This window comes from Gekko japonicus, unplaced genomic scaffold, assembly GCF_001447785.1.
Source record: "Gekko japonicus isolate JY-2015 unplaced genomic scaffold, Gekko_japonicus_V1.1 scaffold883, whole genome shotgun sequence".
NCBI classification, from domain to species: Eukaryota; Metazoa; Chordata; class Lepidosauria; order Squamata; family Gekkonidae; genus Gekko; species Gekko japonicus.
The window spans coordinates 112,022-133,413 of record NW_015169801.1 but is presented as its reverse complement, the minus strand read 5'-3'; the positions used below and the strand labels follow the sequence as shown (position 1 = coordinate 133,413).

The following is a 21,392-nucleotide window of genomic DNA, read 5'->3' as shown; positions in this document are numbered from 1 at the left end:
ATAAATACAACGGGATCTAGAAAGAGGCTCTGGGAGAGTGCTCTGGCTTTGGGCAAACAGTGTCAGTTTCCTGTGGTGACCTCAGCAGGGTTTAATGACAGAGTCCACTGTTTTCTCCAGAGGGACTGATCTCTGCTACCTGAAGAGCATTTGTATGTTTGAGTTATCTGTAGCCCTCACCTGGAGAGTGGTAACCATTGTTACCCATTCTCCTCTCCCCTATGAGGTATGTTATGCAACTGAAAATCCCAACTGCCTTGCGGGGGGGGGGGGGAGTTTGAGGTGTGGAATGGACTGAAGTCCAATCAGCTTCCATATGCAAAAGACCAGGTTGTTGCAGCAGTTGTGGTGTGGGCGGGACCCGGGCTTTGCCTTCTGATTGGTGGCGATATATGCTGAGGAGCAGTGCCATCAGCCATACACTAAGGGAGTGCATTTTAGAATTTAGAACTTTGGCACCCACTATTCAATTATATATAAGGAGAGATGAGCTCTAAAGAGTAAGCCCCTCTTCCCCTTGTCCACTAGGTTAACACATGCTATCATTCAGACTATGAGACTTTAAAAAATTAAATGAGCAAGAAAATACAGATTCCATCCTAACTTACATTCTTGTGTTGCTGGTTTTATTTACTATAACCGACTTCCCACTCTGGTCCACATTGTGCTCCAGTCCAAAGTAAGCAGCCACTCTGTGCAATAACATTCTATGATAAGAGGTCATGGGGGGAAATTTCTTGCGTGGGATTCTGAAAGAAAGCAAGACGTTTTAGTTTTATGCATATCGTTTCCCTCATTTGTTAACACATTTCTTCAAAACCTCTCATACTTACTCATTATTACCAATGAAATCTAAAATTTCCTGTTCCAACTTCAGCAGCATCATTCTGTCCCTAGAAAATAAAAGGGGGAGGAAAAGTGGCAATCATAAGAAAAATATCCCAACACACCAAGCATATTATTCATTTTACGAAGGTTCACCCAAATGTTAAGCCCATGGAAAAGAAATACTGCAACGTTTGTAAGAGAAATAAATGTACTTTTATTTGCTTTGTGCTACCCTCACCCCAATTTAGTTGACTGATAAAAATTGCTTTTACTTGGCCCATTTGCACAAGTTTGCACAGCAACTGTTAAGCACAAAGTGCACAGCAACTGTGAAGTGTGCTTTTATTGGTCCAGAACCCTAAACACGAAGCTTGAAGGAAAACACACCTTATAGTCCATGTCACGGGTCAAGACAACACCCACTTAAACACTTACTTTCAATGTCAGCAACGAGAAATCTGATCTTCAATACATTTATACAAATGTAGCTAAATACAGGTACAAGGAATGGAAAGAGACTTATCCAAAACTAAGCTGACGTAAGGCATGTAGGAGACATGGTGAATCGTAGATCTTTAAAGGCTTTACACAGGGTACTTGGAAATTTTATTTGAGGAATTCAACCACAGAATAAAATGAATGCAAAACAAATTAATAAATTCATTTTTAAAAACCCCTTGTTTACCTGGGATTGTTTTTTAACGTATTTACTAAAAACTCATGTAGATCTATACCAGTTGAATCTGTGTATTCTTGACTAGAATCTAAAAACAAAAAACAAAAACTGAAGTTGTAGAGAATGAATTAATTCTTTTAACAAAGGCACTCTAATTATAACAGCTGCCTTTAAAAAAGTAACTAATTATCAAGTTTGGAAATTAAAATATATACTTTTGTGTTGTTCATTAATCATAAGGATCCACACATAAAAATTTGCACGTCAGAAAACCAATACTATCACATTGTAAACTGATGTCATGACTCCACCAGTACCCTATAGCATGAATATTGGGTGACCTTTTTTCTTCATCTTCCTTTTTATATTCCAACAACATTCCAATGGGGTTTTTTTGCAGGGCAAGAAAAACTCCTTTTCCAGATGCATGCATACATCAGAATCTCACCTGATTTTGCAGATCAGTGTTAAACTATGTCATACGTAATTGGCTTCCTTGGGCCAGCCCAACATAAACTCTTACTTGGAACTTAATAAAAGCTGTGAGACACAGGACAAGATGTCTAAGCAAAGGACAGGAAGGTGGCCATATTTGTTCTGATATTTTCTCCAAAGAGCTACAAGCCACCTATCCCAACTTTCCCAGGTAATGAGTGTATCCTATGAACCTTCTGAATACTGTTCCAATGTCAATAGACCTTTCTGGGATCTTTACATCTGGAAACAGATTTGGGGTGTGTGTGTGATAGAGTAATTCTCCAAGTGTCTACAGTTTTCAGACTTCTATTAATCATCTGACAAACTTAGTATTATTTTTCAAAATGGTATTTATAGTCTTTACTGTATCTTGCAAACACAGCTCTCTCATCTTACAGAAATAAAAACCGGCTACACTAAAACACATCAATATCACAGATACATCCATAGGATGGCGCAAGGAAACGGCCCAAATGTCGCTCCTGTTCACCATTCCTGCAGTGAACAATAGTACACACAACTTAGTACAGGGCTAGCTGTTGCTCTTCCTTTTCTCTTATCCAATGGAAAGAAAAGGACAGATGAAAAGTGCTCAGTCAAGGCAAAAGACAGTGTGGGTCTTGAGTCCCTTCCCCCTCTTCCATTTACCTCCTTGGCGATCCTGACCCTGCCTCTTTGTTGCATTTAAAGCCAAAAAAGTGGTTGAAAAAAGTAAGTCATCCTGCGATAGCTAAACTGACCCAATTTATTTTGATGTATACTGCCTATTGAGTATGATCTGTCAGTGCACAGACCACAAGCATAGCATGAAACAACATGGGTGGAAGCTGGGAGGAAGAAGAAAGAAGAGGAGGAGGAGAAGAGTTGTTTTTGATACCCTGCTTCTCTCTACCCTAAGGAGTCTCAAAGCAGTTTACAATTGCCTTTCCATTCCACTCCCCACAACAGGCCCCTTGTGAGGTAGGTAAGGCTGAGAGAACTGTGACTGACCCAAGGTCACCCAGCAGGTGCATCACCCAGCAGGTGCATGTAGAGGAGGGGGGAATCAAACCTGGTTCTCCAGATTAGAGTCCTCCACTCCTAATCACTACACCATGCTAGCTCTTGCTGGAGTTGTAAATATTACAAGAGGAGACTTTAAAGTTGCTAAATGTTATTCATGAAGAAATTAACAGAGAACTAGAAGTAATTTAAAACCAGATGATGAATAGCAAACCTCTTGATAACATTTTCCTGGGTAATTTGTCAGTAGACTTTTCCTTTTCAGTTTCATCTTTCAAGGGTTTCTCTTCTTTGTCAAATGATTGTGTTAGCTGGATCTGAATTTTCTCCTGTTGAAAAGCAAAAATCAACCAATTTTTTCTTCCAGTAAAATATCCCATGATGAAATTGTGTCTTTTTCATCCATCTACATCAGAACACATGACATGTTGAGTGACATCTGGTAAAGCAGACAGAACTGTCGTTCACTTCTTAAAATTACTCAATTCACACACATGAGAAACATGATCATTTAATATGCATCTGAAAAAGACTTCTAAGGAAATAAGAAATTGAACTATTCTTCTCGGTGCAATTTTTTTGCTACCTACAACTCAAAATTGAGCTTCATCTATAGGCTACCATCTTGCTCTGATTGAATGCTCAATAACACCGCTGAGCACTTTATTCTGATAATGGCTGTTTTATGTGTTTTACTGTTTTATATTGGCACATGGTGCCCTTTTTGTGAGCCGCCCTGAGCCCGTTCGCGGGGAGGGCGGGGCAGAAATATAATAAATAAATAAATAAAATTACATGGAGGCGTCTTTGGTATACAATACAATACAGACACTATCATTATTTTAAAACAAAGCTATCTGCAAAGGTTTACACTTAAAGTGAAAGACATTTAAACCTAAATTTCCAAAGGAAAAACATTATACTTAGAAGATATTGTTATATCAAACTCTGAACTGGGCTCCAGATTATAGGTCAAAAATCCACACGATGAGACCAGAAACCAAGGGATTTTTCAACAAACATAAGGGAGGTCCCAGGTTTTCAGAAAAATGTGAATGCTACAAAATATGCATCTATGTGGGGGTTAAACCTCCCCCCAAAAAAATAACAGAAGAAACACCTGTGGCTTTAAGAAATGAATGGCCACTGAGATGTGTGTGTGTGTGTTGGGGGGAACGTGAAAAATGCAAGTGTGTGTGTGGAAGATACAGGGGAAATGAGATTCCCCCCATCTGTCCCACGCTTCTTATTTCTGAAATTAGTATACACTAGCTCCCTGTAGTGTCTTCCAATAGTTTCTATTTTGATGATTTAAGCAGTACTGTAAAGCAATCTTGTATAAAAACTGAGCAGCACTGTGTAGCAATCTGGTGTAAAAACTGAACAGTTCTGATGAAAAGAAAAGCATCTTAGTCTCAGATTCATAAGCAGAACAGAGTTGAGTGTGCAGTTCCACATTCCCTGGAATCCAGAAAAGGAACTGACCTAGGGGAAGTTAAATGCAAAATATGATCTTAAAAAGCTACTTTCCTCACTCATCCTAATGGTCATCATAAATATTGCACCTCATATTGAATTCTCTAGGAACATACAGTTGCCGGCCTGTTGGGATTTCCATTGTTTTATGGCCTAATTTGAATCTCACTTTTTTGCATACTTCAGGAAAGCAGAACTTCCTTTACTCTCTGCTTGGTGTCTGACTGATCAGTATAGGCTACGTTCACAAATGCCATCTGTCAAAATTTGTCCACACCATTATCACAAATTTTGGTGTTACAACAATATCTCTGAAAAAAATGCAGGGTGATAATCTTGCCAACGAAGATATCACGTTATGGATCACAAACAACCAGTCAATTGTTGATCTACCACAATCTGCGTCCCTCATTGAATACTTTAGTCTACTTTAAAACGTAGACCAGAAGGCCCAGTACTCGAAGACCCAAGTCTCCCACAGTATCATCTTATTAATATTATAATTTGGAATTTATTAACAATAAAAGCATTTGGGAGAAGTCTTCAGTTTTCAAAATGAACTCAAGATCTGGATCTTTTTAAACCATGAAAGGTTACAGCCAGTTCAAGTAGCTCTGTATAATAGCCATAATTGTTCATCTTTCAATTGGCCTAAAATATACTGAAAGTTTTTGTATCAGCAAGAATATGCAAGAACAGCATGAAGACATGCTTTATGGTAAATTACTTATGGTCTATATACAGACACTATGTCACACAACAGGATTTTGGGCACCCTTCATGTGGCATCACAGCATTATACCCTTAAATAACATGCAAAATTTTGCTCTTTAATATCCAATGTATCACTCAATTCCTCTGGATTGCTACTACCTGGCTAAAAAGAACAACCTAGTCCAGACATTCTCCTACCTTAAATCACACTACTTCCCTGGTCTCTGTATCCATTGTGACATGGAAATTATCAGCAGAAATGTGTACGTGTAGGAAACCCATAGCCTGAGGTTTCTGGATATAGTGCACAAAATGGTATCTGACGAAGGAAGACTTGACTCCAAAAACCTTGTTGGTCTCTAAACTGCTACTGGACTTGAATCCAGCCATTAATTTCAGAGACCAGTTCAATACTACCATAGTTGCATCATCAGGAAGAGAAAATGAACTTACTCAGGGGTCATTTCGTAGAAAAAGAGCTAGGGGGACTCATGAGCATAACTCATTAGCATATGCCACTCCCCCTGACATCACGGAAGTGTGTCCTCCCCACAGCCGGCGGCAACCTCCAGCGGGCACCAGCAGGGAGCTCCAGGCCCCGCCCTCCCGCACCTCACCCGGGGGGATGGCGTCCCCCCGCGTCCCCCCCCAAATGACCCCTGAACTTACTATATATAGTTTCCTGTATATCTCAAAAGAACATAAAAATTGCTTCCTTGAATTTCAGTGTAGGAATTTGTGATCTGCTCCATTTCCTACTTTCATTACATTACTTAACAGAAGTCAAAAAGAAACAAACAGTGTAAGTTCTAAATTGATACAATAGTAGGGCTATCTAACTCTATTTGGATTTGAAAAACAGAAAATGGATTCTGAAAAATTCTCAATTTTGGTAATATAGTACTATATGCATGATTTAGACCAGCTTAGCAAATCTCAATTAACATGGAACCATAATAGAAGCAATAATCACCCCCTCCCCAATAGTTCTAAGCATCTTTTCCCACTGGCCAGGGGTCGTGGATGGCTACATTCCTGTTAAACAAGTCTAGCAAACAAAGATTATCTGTTCTGTATATGACCTTCTCTTTCTTTCCTAATACTGGGTACACAATCTTTCAGCTCCTTCCCTCCCCTATTAAAAATTTCCCTAAGTCGTTTCTTCTGGAGAAGAAGCAGCTTGAGATCTCTCAACTCTTTCTCCATTATATCACGGAAAAGAGACTCTAAAACCCTCCATTCTCTCACTAGAGCCCACTCTTGTGCTTAATAACTTCTCCTCCAGCTGAGTCCTGTGCCCAACAGAGATTTCTTTTCCATCTTTTGAATGGTTTGATATGACTTCATGGAAAGGAGGGGGGAGAAGATGACATGGCCAAGGAAACAAAGATCTGAAGCGAAGACTTTCAATGTCAAACTTTAATGAATAACAATAACTAAAAATGCTCTTAGAGAAAAGGCAGAGAATAAAGGGGTTAGAAAAGAAGCAGTTCCCCACAGACAAATTACACCTAGCCAGAAAGTGAAGAAGTTAATAACACCTATCCTATCCCATGACAGTGAGGTACTCAATGGGTTTGTCAAGAAGAACTTCATTCACTTAAGACAATGAACTTTCAAGGTAAATTGAGGAGGGGGAAGGCTGAACGACAGCAGTAATTAACATAAACAGACTCCATACTGCTGGTCTAGCAAAGGTTATTAAGTTGGTTTAGATGATTCAAGTGACTACCACTGCTGAATCCTTTAGAAGCTCCTTCAGTGGCCAAACAAAAGGGGTATTCTTGGGGTATCTTCAAAGCCTGGTGAATGTCTGAGAAGAGATTTTTATCAGCCTACCTCTCTTCTATGTGACAACAATCTCTGCCTTCTTGAGTCATCATCACTACTTCCTCCAGAAATAGCAATAAATCATTTTTTGGGAAGAAAAAGGCTCATCCCTTTTTCAACCAAAAGTTTCTGGAACTAGTTTCTCCTTTGTTACTATGACCTTGGTCCTTATCAGTTAATTGAAGGCAGTCTGCCATCCCAGACACCATTTCATTATTACAAGCAATTAGTTGCAATGTCTGGGAAAAAGCTGTCCTGTGTCAGAGAAAAATGGTTTTTTATTTTCTGGGCACCTTTTGTTCTGTTAAAGCTTTTGCAAGCAGGCTGATGTTTGGGTAATGCAAGCTCGCCCTTCCCTTTTCCTTCAGCAGAGGAATGGACTGTGGAATAGGATGATCACATCTGATTGGTAACACAGCTTCACCCCAACTTTCAGTGTTCTGTGTGCCTGCCATACATCTTTGACTGGCACTGAACTAGTATGGCTCCAGAGTACTTGGGGATTTTGCTGTTGTTGTGGGGCAAAAGAATGGCATTCCTACCTGGAATCATCCCAACTCATTTATGTGGCGAGGTCTAGCCACCCTACTGTATGTATCTTCACCGGAATCCATAAGGCAAGATCCACTGCTCAACATAACTGGGATGAATAGGCCCCCTCCAAATATACTGAATCACTGAAATTGATCTCCATTTGAAATTAATGCGAGTGTTCAGTACTCACACACCTAGATGCTAGCAGATTCTGTTGAGAGACTATCTACCTCTCACACTCTCCTTACCCTCAGTTCTATTTGTATGCATATCCCACCCCCATCTAACTCTACTCAGCCTGATAAAGTAGGTCACACAACTCTGATCCTTTCCTCAAGGAGCAGATATTCATACTAATTAATTCTACCATTTCAATTCCAGGGAACATTCACCAACATTACCGGAATATGTGTTGTAAATCTTGGCTTGGACGCCAAGCCTTCAATATTAGTCACACACATAAATATTCCAAACTATGGGGTGACATTAAAAAATCAAGAAATATAGTACAACTTGGCCACAAATGTTACAAGGGAAAATAACTTTCTTCTGCCCATTATTTGGACAATCTATGTCTGAGACAGAGCATGAAGTACACATAACATGTTCACCCCCAAAGTATATCTATTTTATGGCTAATGTGAGATTCAGTGCTCTACATCAATATAGATTGTCCATACAAACACACACACACTCACATCCATGCAAACACTTTTGCCAGTCACTTGAATACTCTCAAAGAACTAACTCAGCTCCTGTGTTCCTCTCTTTCAAACAAACATTCTTCAGGAACAAAGTCTGAGGTCCCACACTTGAACTGTATTTTTACCTGCACATCCTGTGAAATTTCAGCTGTGGGAGGTGGAGGAGATTCTTCACACACAGCCAGGCTCCGAACTAGCTTTAATTTTGTACTTGACTGAAGAAAAGTATTTACAATTAAAACTCTACAGTTCACAGATGTTTCCCCTCAAATTAAACTTACTGCCAAGCATGTAACAAAACTGATCACATTCACATGTCAGCTACTTTCAATACACAATCTTTTTTCTGGAGGGCAAATGAACAAGCAGTTAAAACTCTAGAGTCGTCAACGTATCAGCAGAAAGCAACTTCAGTTAATAGAAAAAAAAGTAAGCAAAGGAACAGCAATATTTCCTGCCTCTAGCAACAAGAAGCCACTATAAATATAAAGGCAAGGCACAAAAAGCAAACAATTAAGCAAAACCAAAAAACCAAAAGATACTTTATTGCCAAAAAAGAACAAAACTAAAGTCAATACATGGTTTCACAAGATAGCAAGGCTTCATCAAGCATGAAGACTTCCTCAGCATGCCAGCACACAAGTCTACTGTACCTTTGACCTTTTTCCTGTCTGTCCAAAAGACTGCGCTGGCCGCTGAATGGTGAGCACAACAAAAGAGAGTTTGCATTAAACTTTATGCACTGCTGTATAAGGCATTAGTCAATTCACTACTGTACACAGCAGAAAGAAAGCAATTTCATAGTGACCATTAATTGCAGGATGATCCTTCCGTTTAACCAGAGATGAGAACACAGCTCAAACTGATGTCACATTTTTAAGAGAAGCCGTATTTCAAGTCCCCATTCTTAAACGATATTCTTCTTGCAAACAGAAAAGCCACCCAATTTTTTAAAAGTTACTAATAGCTCAAGAGCATTAGTGCATTCAGACAAGTCCTACCTGATCTGTCTCTCTAGCACACCGATAATACGTGTGGATCCCCCCTCCCCTAGAGTTGTACCAGCCTTCCCAATGTAAGTCCTTTTTCCAAATAGTACTGCTGCCATTTTACTATCTCTGTTTCTCATGATGTATGTGCTAGATAATACTTCTCAATATCATCACCTCTTACAGTACCACTCAGTGAGACCTCTATCTTCAGAGATGTTGCTTTCAATAAAATTCGAGGGACAGAGGAAGAGCTGATGTAGCTAACTACCATCCAGTGTTATAGACTATACAAGGACCAACTTCCACAAGGAAACAATTCGCAGCAATATCACCACAGTGATCATAAGGTGTGTGGCCCTGGACATGTTTCTCTGGATCTGGAATAAAATGTATACAGACATGTACAGGGCCTTCTGACAAGACCACATTTTCACTTGTAAATTGAAGCCCATGGTGGTATAAAAGAAAGTGGGTCTCATGCATACACTCTAAATACATGTTCAAATCCCCTCACAGCCATGAAGCTCACCAGTTGGGTAAGCCATTAAGCTTCAAGCCTAACCTACCTCTGGTTGAATTAAAGATGAACAAGGCAAAAACTGTGAAGGCTTAACACAACTTTGTAAGAATGATAGTTAAAAAGAGATTGCCATCAAGTGCTAATGCAAGCACAACATACAGCTATAACTTAGCAGAGGCCAGTGATTTTTATTTATATTCTAATAAAGGAACAGGCCAAGATACTGTCAAAATGCTAGAAATGTTTGCACCAAAGAGATATGCACTCTTCTTGCAATCTCCTATTTCTTTTACATAAATAAATACTTCAATATTCCAATGTGCCCCATTGTGACAGTTTACAATTCAACTAAATTCGTATTTTCTCACATAAATGTGGGTTCTCTGACATCTGCACTCTATTACTTCATTTCACTAGACTTTACTACACAGAATAATACTGGTTCTCCCATTTTTTCACAATGTGTTCTACACCCAAGTTTTATTTTAATGGAACTATGATGGTGAGCCAACATCCGTAATTTGTTTGCTCTGCATAATGTTATGCTGATGGGAGAAGAGATCACTATGAAGGCAAGGAAGGCATTTAACCACAACTCTTAATCTCCAAATTTGCTTTAAAAAATAGGAGTAGGCATCAGTAGCTTACATTACATGGTCAAGTATATACCATGCGTCAGACCATGCAAAAGCATGTAGGCTCTGGACTTCACGGAAGTTCACATGCTTGTATGCCCTACAATAAGTGGAACAACCTTTTTGCCTTTCAACTAATGCCTGAGGATCTAATGGACTAAAAATCCTTTGCCTTTCAGCTAATGCCTGAGGATCTAATGGACTAAAATTCCATTACATGAACTGGGACAAGTCACATAAGCTTCAAGGAATGTAACACTGGGAAGAATGTCTTGGCCACCTGCAGCATCTGAGTCCTTGCTTCTACATTCCTGTTCCAGTTGTTATAATACCGGTCTGGGTCCAGAAGCACAGGACCTTAGCAAGAGCTGAAGGCCTATTAGCCTGTGACTTACAACTACTGCCTTTGGATGAGCCAACTACTGAATCCCAGGTCAGGCCAAGTTAGTCTATTATCTATTGATTTGTTTAAGAAGGATACAAATACTTAAATACATGCATACATATGCTTGGTGGCCCATTTCAGGGGCATTTCCACCATCACCCATCTGATATCTCAGATGTACACAGTCCAGTAATTTTACAACCTGTTGCTTTTGCATCCATCACTAAAATATTGAGTTCAATACCCACATGATTCTGGGGAAACAGTGCATTGTGCAAAATGCAAAACAGTGCAAAATGACCATCTGTTTTTGGATGGAATGTTTGCAAAACAGTTCCCGTCTTCTGATTTATTAAAGACTAGGAATAAGGCCCGTTGTGGAAATAAATACAACAAGCTCTAGAAAGAGGCTCTGGGTGGGTGCCCCGGCCTTGGGAACTCAGTGTCAATTTGCTGTGGCGACCTCAGCAGGGTATAATGACATCGAGTCCACCGTTTTCTCCAGAGGAACTGCTCTCTGCTACCTGAAGAACAGGTGTAATTTTGAGTGATCTCCAGCACTCACCTGGAGATTGGCAGCAATGGTTCCCCAGGAGGGAATGGCTGGTTTGGAGGGTGGAGTCTATGGCATTGTACCTGTCTGAGGTCCCACTCCTCCTCAAATCCCACCCTCTCCAGGCTCCACCCCTCAAATCTAGGAATTTTCCAACCTGGAGTTGGCAACCCTATCTCCTTCCCAGCCAATCATCAACTGACCTTTATCTGCCCTTCTAACTTCAGCTTCCATCTCCTCCCCCCTCCCTCCTGGAGAGCAGTTGTAATTCTGAGTGATCTCCAGCCCCCACTTGGAGATTGGCAACAATGGTTCCCCAGGAGGGAATGGCTGGTTTGGAGGGTGGAGTCTATGGCATTGTACCTGTCTGAGGTCCCACCCCTCCTCAAACCTCACCCTCTCCAGGCTCCATCGCTCAAATCTCCAGGAATTTCCCACCTGGAGTTGGCAACCCTATCTCCTTCCCAGCCAATCACCAACCTACCTTTGGGGAACTGATCTCTGCCATCTGGAAAGCAGTTGTAATTTTGAGTTATCTCCAGCCCTCACCTGGAGATTGGCAACAATAGTTTTCCCCAATAGGCACTAAGGGAAAATGTATTTTCTCAGAACACATTTTACCTCAGAACAGCAACAGCAAACTTAAGAATGTTAGAGGCAGGGCTATTTTTGTGCAGGAACGCACAGGAACAGAGTTCCAGCTGGCTCCCAAGTTGGCCACACCCAGCAGGAACTCATTAGCATAATAGGCCACACCCAACATCAGAAACTCATTAGGACTGGCTACATTAGGGGTGTGTGGCTTAACATGCAAAGGAGTTCCTGCTATAAAAAAGCCCTGGGCTTTGACAACAAACAAGGTAAACAGAATAAGAAGCAAAAGGTGAGTGTGTCTGGATGACCACACTTCTGCGAACATGGGGTGTGTGGCCTAATATGCTAATGAGTTGTGCTGTCAGGGGTGTGTCCTAATAAGCAAATGAATTTCTGCTGTTGGGTGTGGCCTATTATGCTAATGAGTTCCTGCTGGGCTTTTTCTACAAAAAAAGCCCTGGTTAGAGGCAAAGGCCAATGAGGCCGCATATGCAAATGACCTCTGTGTTCTGACTGGCTATGGGGGGTGGAGAGGAACAGCAAACTGTTTAGAACGTTGGAGGCGAGATTCAAGCAACACAGCCAGTGGATAGGGACAGCTTCTGAGTGACACACCTGGGAGCCAACTGATTTGGGAGACATGTTGGAATGTTCAGGAGAGTCCATGACCAAAATACAATTATATATAAGGAGAGATGAATGAATCTTATTCCCACGGAACCCCTAAAATAAAGGCTAGCAAGAAAAAAAGCTCCCTCGCAAGCTCTCAACTGCAAACCCTGGAATGCCTGGCTCACTTCACTAGCAAGAAGAAGAAATTTAAGCAAGAAGAAGAAATTTAAGTTTGTAACTAGGTTTCTAAATTCTGTTTCACTTCCCCAGTTCAACTTGTTTATTTGGGTATGCTTAGAATATATTTTTAAAAACTGGGTCTCAGCCCTGAGAGACTTTCTGGCTAAGCTTCCCCCCACAAACCACTCTGCTCACACTGCTTTAAACATCTAACATAAGCAGAAAACGAACTGTCTGTCTCCAACACGTGCACTCTAGCCACCGAGATTGAAGGGCTGTCCCGGGGGCAAGCAAGGCCAAAAAGGTTTGTTCTCAAGCTGGCTGAAGTGTTACCAAAGAGTACAGGGTCCAAAGTTGCTGGGGTTCATGCATAAAGCTTCTTTAAATTCAAACACTCCACAGTGGATCTTGCACTCCTTCACATACCCCACCCCTTTGGTAAGCAGGCCAACTGCATTCTTGCTCATCATAGTGGAAAGCAGAAAATCCCGCTTCTCTGCCAGGGAATAGGATGCCGATGGCACATTGCACAGTCCATGAACTTTTGACAACTCTTTTCCTTTGGCATGCCTGACAATCCCACAATCCTGCTAGCCTTCAGTGAAAGGTATAAAAGGCTCTCATCTTTGACGCAGATTTTGGAGAACCAGTCAGCCCACTCTTAGGGTATTTTCGTAACAAGATTAGAACTGTAGTGCAATGGATCTGCTCATATGTCACAGAATTATTGTGAAGCAAATAAAACTGTGCCAGATAGCTAAGGTAAGTGTTCGTAAGTGAGTAGTTAAAAATGTAAACAACAGTTGTACAGTCTCCCCTGTTCTAGAAAGCGATGTCTTTCTCATATTGTAGTCATGGTTGTAAGCCTCCTTGGGCTAACAGAAAAGGGAGACACAAATTTTTCTGCCTATAGAGCTTATAACCAGGAATGACTGTATCCCATAGATTTTCCCCATTCCACTATGTTTCTGAGTTACCTACTATACCTAAATTGTCACTGAACACCAAGCACATCCAGCTCCCCCAGTTTGGTGTAGTGGTTAAGTGTGCGGACTCTAATCTGGGAGAACCGGGATTGATTCCCAACTCCTCCACTTGCACCTGGCTGGATGACCTCGGGCAAGCCATAACTCTGGCACAGCTGTTCTTGAAAAAAAGAGCAGTTTCTGTCAAGAGTTCTCTCAGCCCCACCTACCTCACAGGGTGTCTGTTGTGGGGAGGGGAAGGGAAAGGAGTTTGTAAACCGCTCTGAGACACCTTTGGGTAGTGAAGGGCGGGGTATAAATCCAATCTCTTCTCTTCTTCTCTTCATTCGGAGACTTCTAGTATTGGCGGATAGACACCTATATTTCCCTCTCTAGTAACCATCAGCCCCTTAGAACACCACACATGGCCTTAAGTCACCCTCATGTCCTCACTCCCAAACTCTATTTACACTCTTAACAATATTACTCTGAGTATTTACACAATCATCCCTTTGGACTGACTTGTCCCAAACCAGAAGCTCCCCAGCTCCTGTTGGCTTTCCCTTGGACTACATGAACAAGCAATAGGTGTTTTTATATATGAGTCACAACTGTTCAGTTATTTAAAAAGAGAGATGTATCTTACGCCCACGAAATATTTTGGGCAAGCTATTTCGTGGATAAAGTCTTGTCACTCTGCTGTGACCTCCCCGCCACAGTTGAAACAGTGAGCACGCTTGAGGCTCCATGCACATCTTCGATTCTGGTTTGGGATCACTTCAGCCCACTCAGCCTAGAGGAAGTTGACAAATTGCTCCTAGCTGTTCGCCCTACCACATGCTGCCTTGATCCGTGCCCATCATGGCTAATTAAAGCTGGTCATGATGGGTTTTGAGGCACCTTGAGGGAGATTATCAACAAGTCCCTCGTTGGTTTGGAACAGTTCCCTGGGGTGCTTAAGGAAGCAGTGGTCTGCCCTCTCCTGACAAAACTATCTTTGGATCCGGCTGAATTGGCCAACTATTGGCTGGTTTCCAATTTGCCCTATTTGGGCAAACTAATAGAGTGATGATTCAGCGACAGAGCTTTTTGGATGACGCTTCCATCTTAGATCCCTTCCAGTCCAGTTTTCATCCTAGACACAGGATGGAGATGGCACTGGTTGCCCTCACAGATGACTTCTGAAGGCATCTGGATCAAGGCGGATCAGCGGTGCTGATGCTGTTGGACCTGTCGGCAGCGTTCAACACGGTCAACCATCAGTTACTGACCCGCCGCCTCGCCAACATAGGAATTCAGGGAATTGCCTTGCGATGGCTTGCTTCCTTTCTCCAAGGTCGGGAACAAAGGGTGGTGCTAGGGGAACAGCAGTCCAGGAGGCACCCACTGGACTGTGGAGTGCCTCAAGGGGCAGTGCTTTCCCTGATGCTATTCAATATCTATATGCACCCCCTTGCCCAGAGGCACAGACTGGGATGTCACTAGAACGCTGATGACACCCAGCTCTATCTGATGTTGGGAATCTGATCCGACTCTAGACCGGAAGATCTGGACCGGGCATTACAAGCTGTGGCTGGTTGGCTTAGGCTGAGCCAGCTGAAACTGAATCCGACGAAGACGGAAGTACTGTGCTTGAGTCGGGGTGGTTCGGGGGTGGAGATCCCTCTCCCGACCTTCGATGAAGCGCCATTGGTGCCAGCACCGGAGGTTAAGAGTCTGGGAGTGCTCTTGGACACCGTCTTAACAATGGAGGCCCAGGTAGCAGCCACTGCCAGGTCGGCATTTTACCATCTTCAGCTGATTAGGCAGTTGGTTCCCTTCCTCGACCGCGCCAACCTGGCAACAGTGATCCATGCGATGGTCACCTCGAGACTAGACTACTATAACACTCTCTACATGGGGCTGACCTCGTCGCAAATTTGGAAGCTACAGCTAGTGTAGAATGCTGCGGGGCCAGCCTCCTGATGGGTCTCCCCAGGTGGGAGCACATCCAGCCTTTGCTGAGGACACTGAGGACAATAGCATACCGAGTTCACTTCAAGGTGCTGGTTCTTACCTTTAAAGCCCTATATGGCCAGGGTCCAGCATACCTGAGGAACTGCCTTTCCCCATACATACCCTAGAGAGCACTACGGTCGGAGTCTCAAAACCGATTGACCTTCCTGGGCCCCAAGGATGCCAGGCTTACTACCACCAGTGGCGGCTCCATACTGGTGGAATGAGCTCCCGGAGGAGATCAGGGCCCTGCGGGATCTTTTACAGTTCCACAGGGCCTGCAAGATGTAGCTCTTCCACCAGACTTTCAAGCTAAGGACCTACCACCACTACAGAGCCCTGGCTACTATAGAGTCCTGGCCCCTGGGTTTGACATCTGTCCTATGCTGCCCTTGTTTCAGAAAGATCATGAGCAAAAGGATTGTCAGATCTCCAGGCACATTTGTCAAAGTACGCCATTGTAAATAATTAATTGATCATTGCCAGCACTTTATACATCTGAATTTATAACTTGAATTGTTTTAGATGATTTTATGTAGATTTTAATTGTATTTATGTGTTAACTTGTGTACTGATTGATGTGAGCCGCCCTGAGCCTGCTTTGCAGGGAGGGCGGGGTACAAATTAAACCAATAAAATAAATAATAAAATAAAATAAATTCATGATGGATTTTTTTTGCCTTTTCCTACTTAGCAGTGTATCAGCTTTCAGAATGTAGATGTAACACTGTGTAAAAGGACAGACACCCAAAATCTAGAGCAACAGATAATGCATCTTGCCAGATGCACCAGGTATACAAGGAAGTTGAAAGATTACACTGCAGTTTAAGACAGAAAATTTTGTCTATTGCCATACAAGTATGATGCATAAAACATTCAAGGATACTGCAGTACAAGAATAAGTTGTTGAATCTTTTATGAATTTTTATAGGCTTGGGCAAAGAATGCATTGCTTCTAGTGAAGTATCCCAGGATATTCCCAACCTGGTGACAAACTAATTTAAAATTCTGCAATCCAATATTCATGGCATTTTAAAAGTGCATAGTAATTCCCTGTGATGCAGTGCCACCATGCAATATGAAGAAGTCTGTTAGGAGTCAAAGAATTATATCTGATACGGAAATAGAATATTTGGAGATTGGTGATTACTGTTCCTAATTTTGGCAGTTTACCTTCTGGCGAAATTATAATGATAACAATAAACAAGCGTTTACATAAAATCCTTCATTTTTATGGGCTAACATCTTGTGGTAATGTCTCTAAGCATTTCGCTGCTGGAGGTAAGATACAGTGACAGAATGATCACCAGTTTAGCAAAATGGAGCTGCTCTACATGAATCTAAATCATTCATTCATTTGCTTACATTATTGAAACCGTTACAACAAAAATGAGTATCTGTTCAAGAGCACCTCACATGCAACGCCTCTACCTCCATGCCTGATAAAGTTGAGAGAGTACATCAATAGCAATATTTGCACTTAAAATGAATAACCAAAGGAGGAAATACTTGTATTTCCAATCCGCTTTGCATATATTGTTCCCCATCAGATAGGTAAACTTTTCAGCTGCAGTTTGAAAACTGGGTGCAGGTTGCTGCTTTCAGTTTAAAGGTAAAGGTAAAGGTTCCCTTGCTCGAAAGCCAGTCGAGTCCGACTCTAGGGTTGTGGTGCTCATCTCCGTTTCGAAGCCGAAGAGCCAGCGCTGTCCGAAGACGTTTCCGTGGTCATGTGGCCAGCAGTTTGAAAGCAAGAAATTGCAAGTAGATAAATAGGTACCACTTCAGTGGGAAGGTAACAGCGTTCCGTGCGCCTTGGTGTTTAGTCATGCCGGCCACATGACCATGGAAATGTCTTCGGACAGCGCTGGCTCTTCAGCTTTGAAACGGAGATGAGCATCACAACCCTAGAGTCGGACTCGACTGGCTTTCGAGCAAGGAAACCTTTACCTTTACCTTAGACTTACAAGAATACTAAGACTCTGCAGGGATGGGGGACATATTAAAATGACCCACCCCTTGAGCCAGATGCATCTGAATGGTTTCTAATGGCTCTAGGAGATGTTTCATTTGATATGGCTGGTGCTTCTGTCAATGTCCTGGCTGACTTCTGGAATGACAAACTGACCCAAGCAGTTGACACGATTGCTCCTAGGCACTCTCTCAGTGTTAGAGCCCAGGTAGCCCCATGGTTTACTGAAAGGTTGCGGCTGATAAAAAAGCAAATGAGACAGCTGGAACAACAGTGATGGAACGATTGGGACAACTCTGGTAACATGGGTGGAAGCCAATTTTTAAGTGTACTCCATGGTGGTAATGGAAGCAAACAAACAATACTTTTCTGTCACCACCGCATGTTCTATTGTCATTTTCCCCCAGCAGGTGAAGACTTTTTTGCTTTATTTTGTGTTTTCACAGTGATTCCTCATTCCTGCCCAATGTCTTATTTATTGTTTTTATGTTTTTGTATGTACCTTAGCTCTGGTTTTAATTGTTTTAATGATGTGTTTTGTTGTGTTTCAATGATTTTTAAGATGTGATTTTACTGTGTATGTTTTTAATTTGCTGGCCACCTTGGTGGGTCTTATGAGGGCAGAAAGATGAGGTATACATTTTGGAAAATAATAAAAATAAAATAATTAGTTTCCATAGTGACAAGTGTGGAAGCCATAAAACAAAACACAACAAACTATAGTCTAATTTCCAAGCTTCCTTTTCTGCATCACAACTATTTTTGCATGGTAGCTTGTCAAGCCAACTTCATTAACTAAGAAGAGAATCTTTACACTGTCACGACATACTCCTGGCCGTAACACATTAACTGTCTCCAAGTGGACCACCTGCCTTCTCCCAAATGGTGTTTATAATGCGGAACCCATCTTAAACATTATTTAATTCTTTTTAAAGCAAAGAAAATGCTAGCATAGCCTATCCCAAATCACTGGTAAATCACAAAGGCATCAGTTTTGAGCCTATCTTTCAAAGTAACCAATATGGCGCACGTAATTCAAAACAAAGTATCCTAAAAAAATTGCACCTAAAAACCAATCCTAAAAAAATTGCACCTAAAAACCAATCAGAAGCTTCAACATGAAACAACAAAGTGTAGGAAAACGAAAGAAAAAGATAATTAAAAACTGAAAACATGTATATACCATAAAAATGAACAGAATAAGCACCAAAACAGTGGATCTGAACAAAGAATCAATAAAAGCTTTTCAAAACATAAATGCTTCTCTCATATGCTATATGATTTCTGGCCCATCAATAGTAGTTTTTTAAATTCAAAACTTCTTCCTGGTTATAGCCAAAGGAGAGCAAAATATCTTAACATGGAGCTACCACTAGGACCCCTTTCACACACGTTGATAAATCAAAGTTAATTTTCTGAAGGTAAACAAAGTATGCATGCAAAGTAGAAATTGAGTCCATGATAGATGTGTTGAATAATGCACTTTCAATCCACTTTCAATGCCCTTTGTGTTTTACTGAGTGCAATGGCAAAATCTACTTGTAAACAACTGCTAAAGTGCACTGAAAATAGACTGAAAGTGCCTTGTTCAACATGTGTCAAAGGGCCCTTAGAATGGCTTGTAATTCACTCACTGTACACAGAAGATACAAATATGCTTACATTACTTAGGAATAAGATCCATTTGTAAACAACTGTTACCAAAAATCCTTATAAAGCTATACATGACCTATATAACTTAATAGTGAAGTGTGGCCCTCATTTGTGGATATCTAACTCCACAAACTGGGGCCACATTGACACTAAACAATTTTTCCTGCAAACTTGGGTGAACTACCAGGTTTGCAGAAAAATCTTTAAAAAAATACTCTAGGGCGTAAACTTCCCCCTGGATTATTTTCTGCAGAAGTGCAGAGAATGTACCTACCTCCCGTATGGTTGTTGGTGGCTGTGGTGGAGCCCAGGAGCCATGCCAGGCGCAGTGAGAAAGTTGAGGGGAAGATAGGATCCCTCCCCCACCAGTGAATCTCACTGGCCCACACCTGTATTCCCTGTTCGGCATATTTTATTTCACACACTCACCTTCCTTATACCTATCCTTTTCTTAATTATATCCTTTGAGATACGCACGATTCTATTGCCTCTATACAGAGCTTTCCAGAACTGGCAATATGAATCCCTCTAATCAGAGAACAATTTCTTACATGACCACAATCAAGCCATTTCACTTCTAACACTCCAGTAAAAAAAACCTGATTGTCTCAGTTTTGAATTGAAGACACAAGTGATAATTGCTTATTTCAAGGTAGAAAGTAATTAAAAGGTGAATATAGTCCTTCTTAAAAGCTCTGATGACAAGCAGCATAATGTGGGAAGGTAGAGAGGGGGAGAGAGAGAAGGGTATGACGAGAGCCACTGCAGTATGATATTTTTTTTTCAAGTATGTGACTAAGACTGAGGAGAATCAGATTCAACAATCCTCATTCAGTCATGAAGCTTGCTAGGTCACCATGGGCCACTCACTCCTTTCATTCTAACCTACTTTGCAGGGTCATTGAGGGAATAATAGGAAAAACAGAACAAACAGACGTAATAGATCAGGGGTTGCCAAACTGTGGCTCTTTCACACATATCATGTGGCTCCTGGCAGGGCAGCTGGGGAAGCGAAGGGGAGGTATGCCTCCCCGATCGGTCTTCCCTTCCCCAGCCAGTTCCCCTTCCAGGGTAGGCTTGAGGCAGGGAGGAGCAGAGACAGAAAGCAACTTTAACTTTAAATGCATTCTCAAAGCCCCCCTCCCCCACAAATATCATAGGACAAATAAATATCATTACCAATATCTATTCCCCCCCCCCTTTTGTTTTTATTTTTGGCAGTCTCATTTAAAGTTACTAAAAAGCAAATGTGCATATTTTTCAATAAAAACATATGTGTAATATTTGTTTCAGGACCGTGGTGGCTCAATGGTTAAGACACTGAGTTGCAGACTGGAAGGTCAGTAGCTCGGCAGTTCGAGACCCGAGTGCCACATGACGGAGTGAGCTCCCGTCTCTGGCCCCAGCTCCTGCCAACCAGCAGTTCGAAAGCAAGAAATTGCAAGTAGATAAATGGGTACCACTTCAGTGGGAAGGTAACAATGTTCCGTGCGCCTTGGTGTTTAATCATGCCAGACACATGACCATGGAAAGGTCTTTGGACAGTGCTTGCTCTTCAGCTTGGAAACGGAGATGAGCACCGCCTCCTCGAGTCGGACTCGACTGGCTTTCGAGCAAGGGAAACCTTTACCTTTACTAATATTTGTTCATGTCATGTGGCTCTCAAATATCTGACGTTTATTCTATGTGGCTCTTAGGTTAAGCAAGTTAGGCCATTCCTGTAATAGACGGATTCACTGCTCAGATTTCGGTACTAAAGCTGCAAGCGCTGCACTGGCTGCCTATAGCATACCGGATTCGTTTCAAAGTGCTGGTTCTCACCTTTAAAGCCCTGAATGGCCAGGGTCCAGTCTACCTGAGGGACCGCTTCTTCCCGCATGTTCCCCCAAGAGCGCTGCGATCTGGGAGTCTGGACCTCCTCGAGGTCCCAGGCCCCCGGGACATCAAGTTTGCCCTAACCAAGGCCAGGGCTTTCTCGGTGGCGGCTCCTACCTGGTGGAACGAGCTCCCGGTGGAGATCAGGGCCCTGCGGGACCTAGTGCAGTTCCGCAGGGCCTGCAAGACGGAGCTCTTCCGCCAGGCTTTCGAATAGGAGCCG

The 21,392-nt window shown here is 42.0% G+C and overlaps 1 protein-coding gene across 1 annotated transcript in view; it reads right to left on the bottom strand.

The window, feature by feature from the left end:
- The window catches only part of R3HDM1 (R3H domain containing 1), a 75,416-nt gene that overhangs the window by 52,702 nt on the left and 1,322 nt on the right, over positions 1 to 21,392 (bottom strand). The window contains exons 2-7 of the mRNA XM_015417117.1: positions 8,895 to 8,936; positions 8,367 to 8,456; positions 3,198 to 3,312; positions 1,514 to 1,592; positions 834 to 893; positions 609 to 749 (exon numbers count right to left, since the gene is read on the bottom strand). Of these exons, the coding sequence (XP_015272603.1) occupies positions 609 to 749; positions 834 to 893; positions 1,514 to 1,592; positions 3,198 to 3,312; positions 8,367 to 8,456; positions 8,895 to 8,936 (527 nt within the window). The remainder of the gene's footprint in view (positions 1 to 608; positions 750 to 833; positions 894 to 1,513; positions 1,593 to 3,197; positions 3,313 to 8,366; positions 8,457 to 8,894; positions 8,937 to 21,392) is intronic.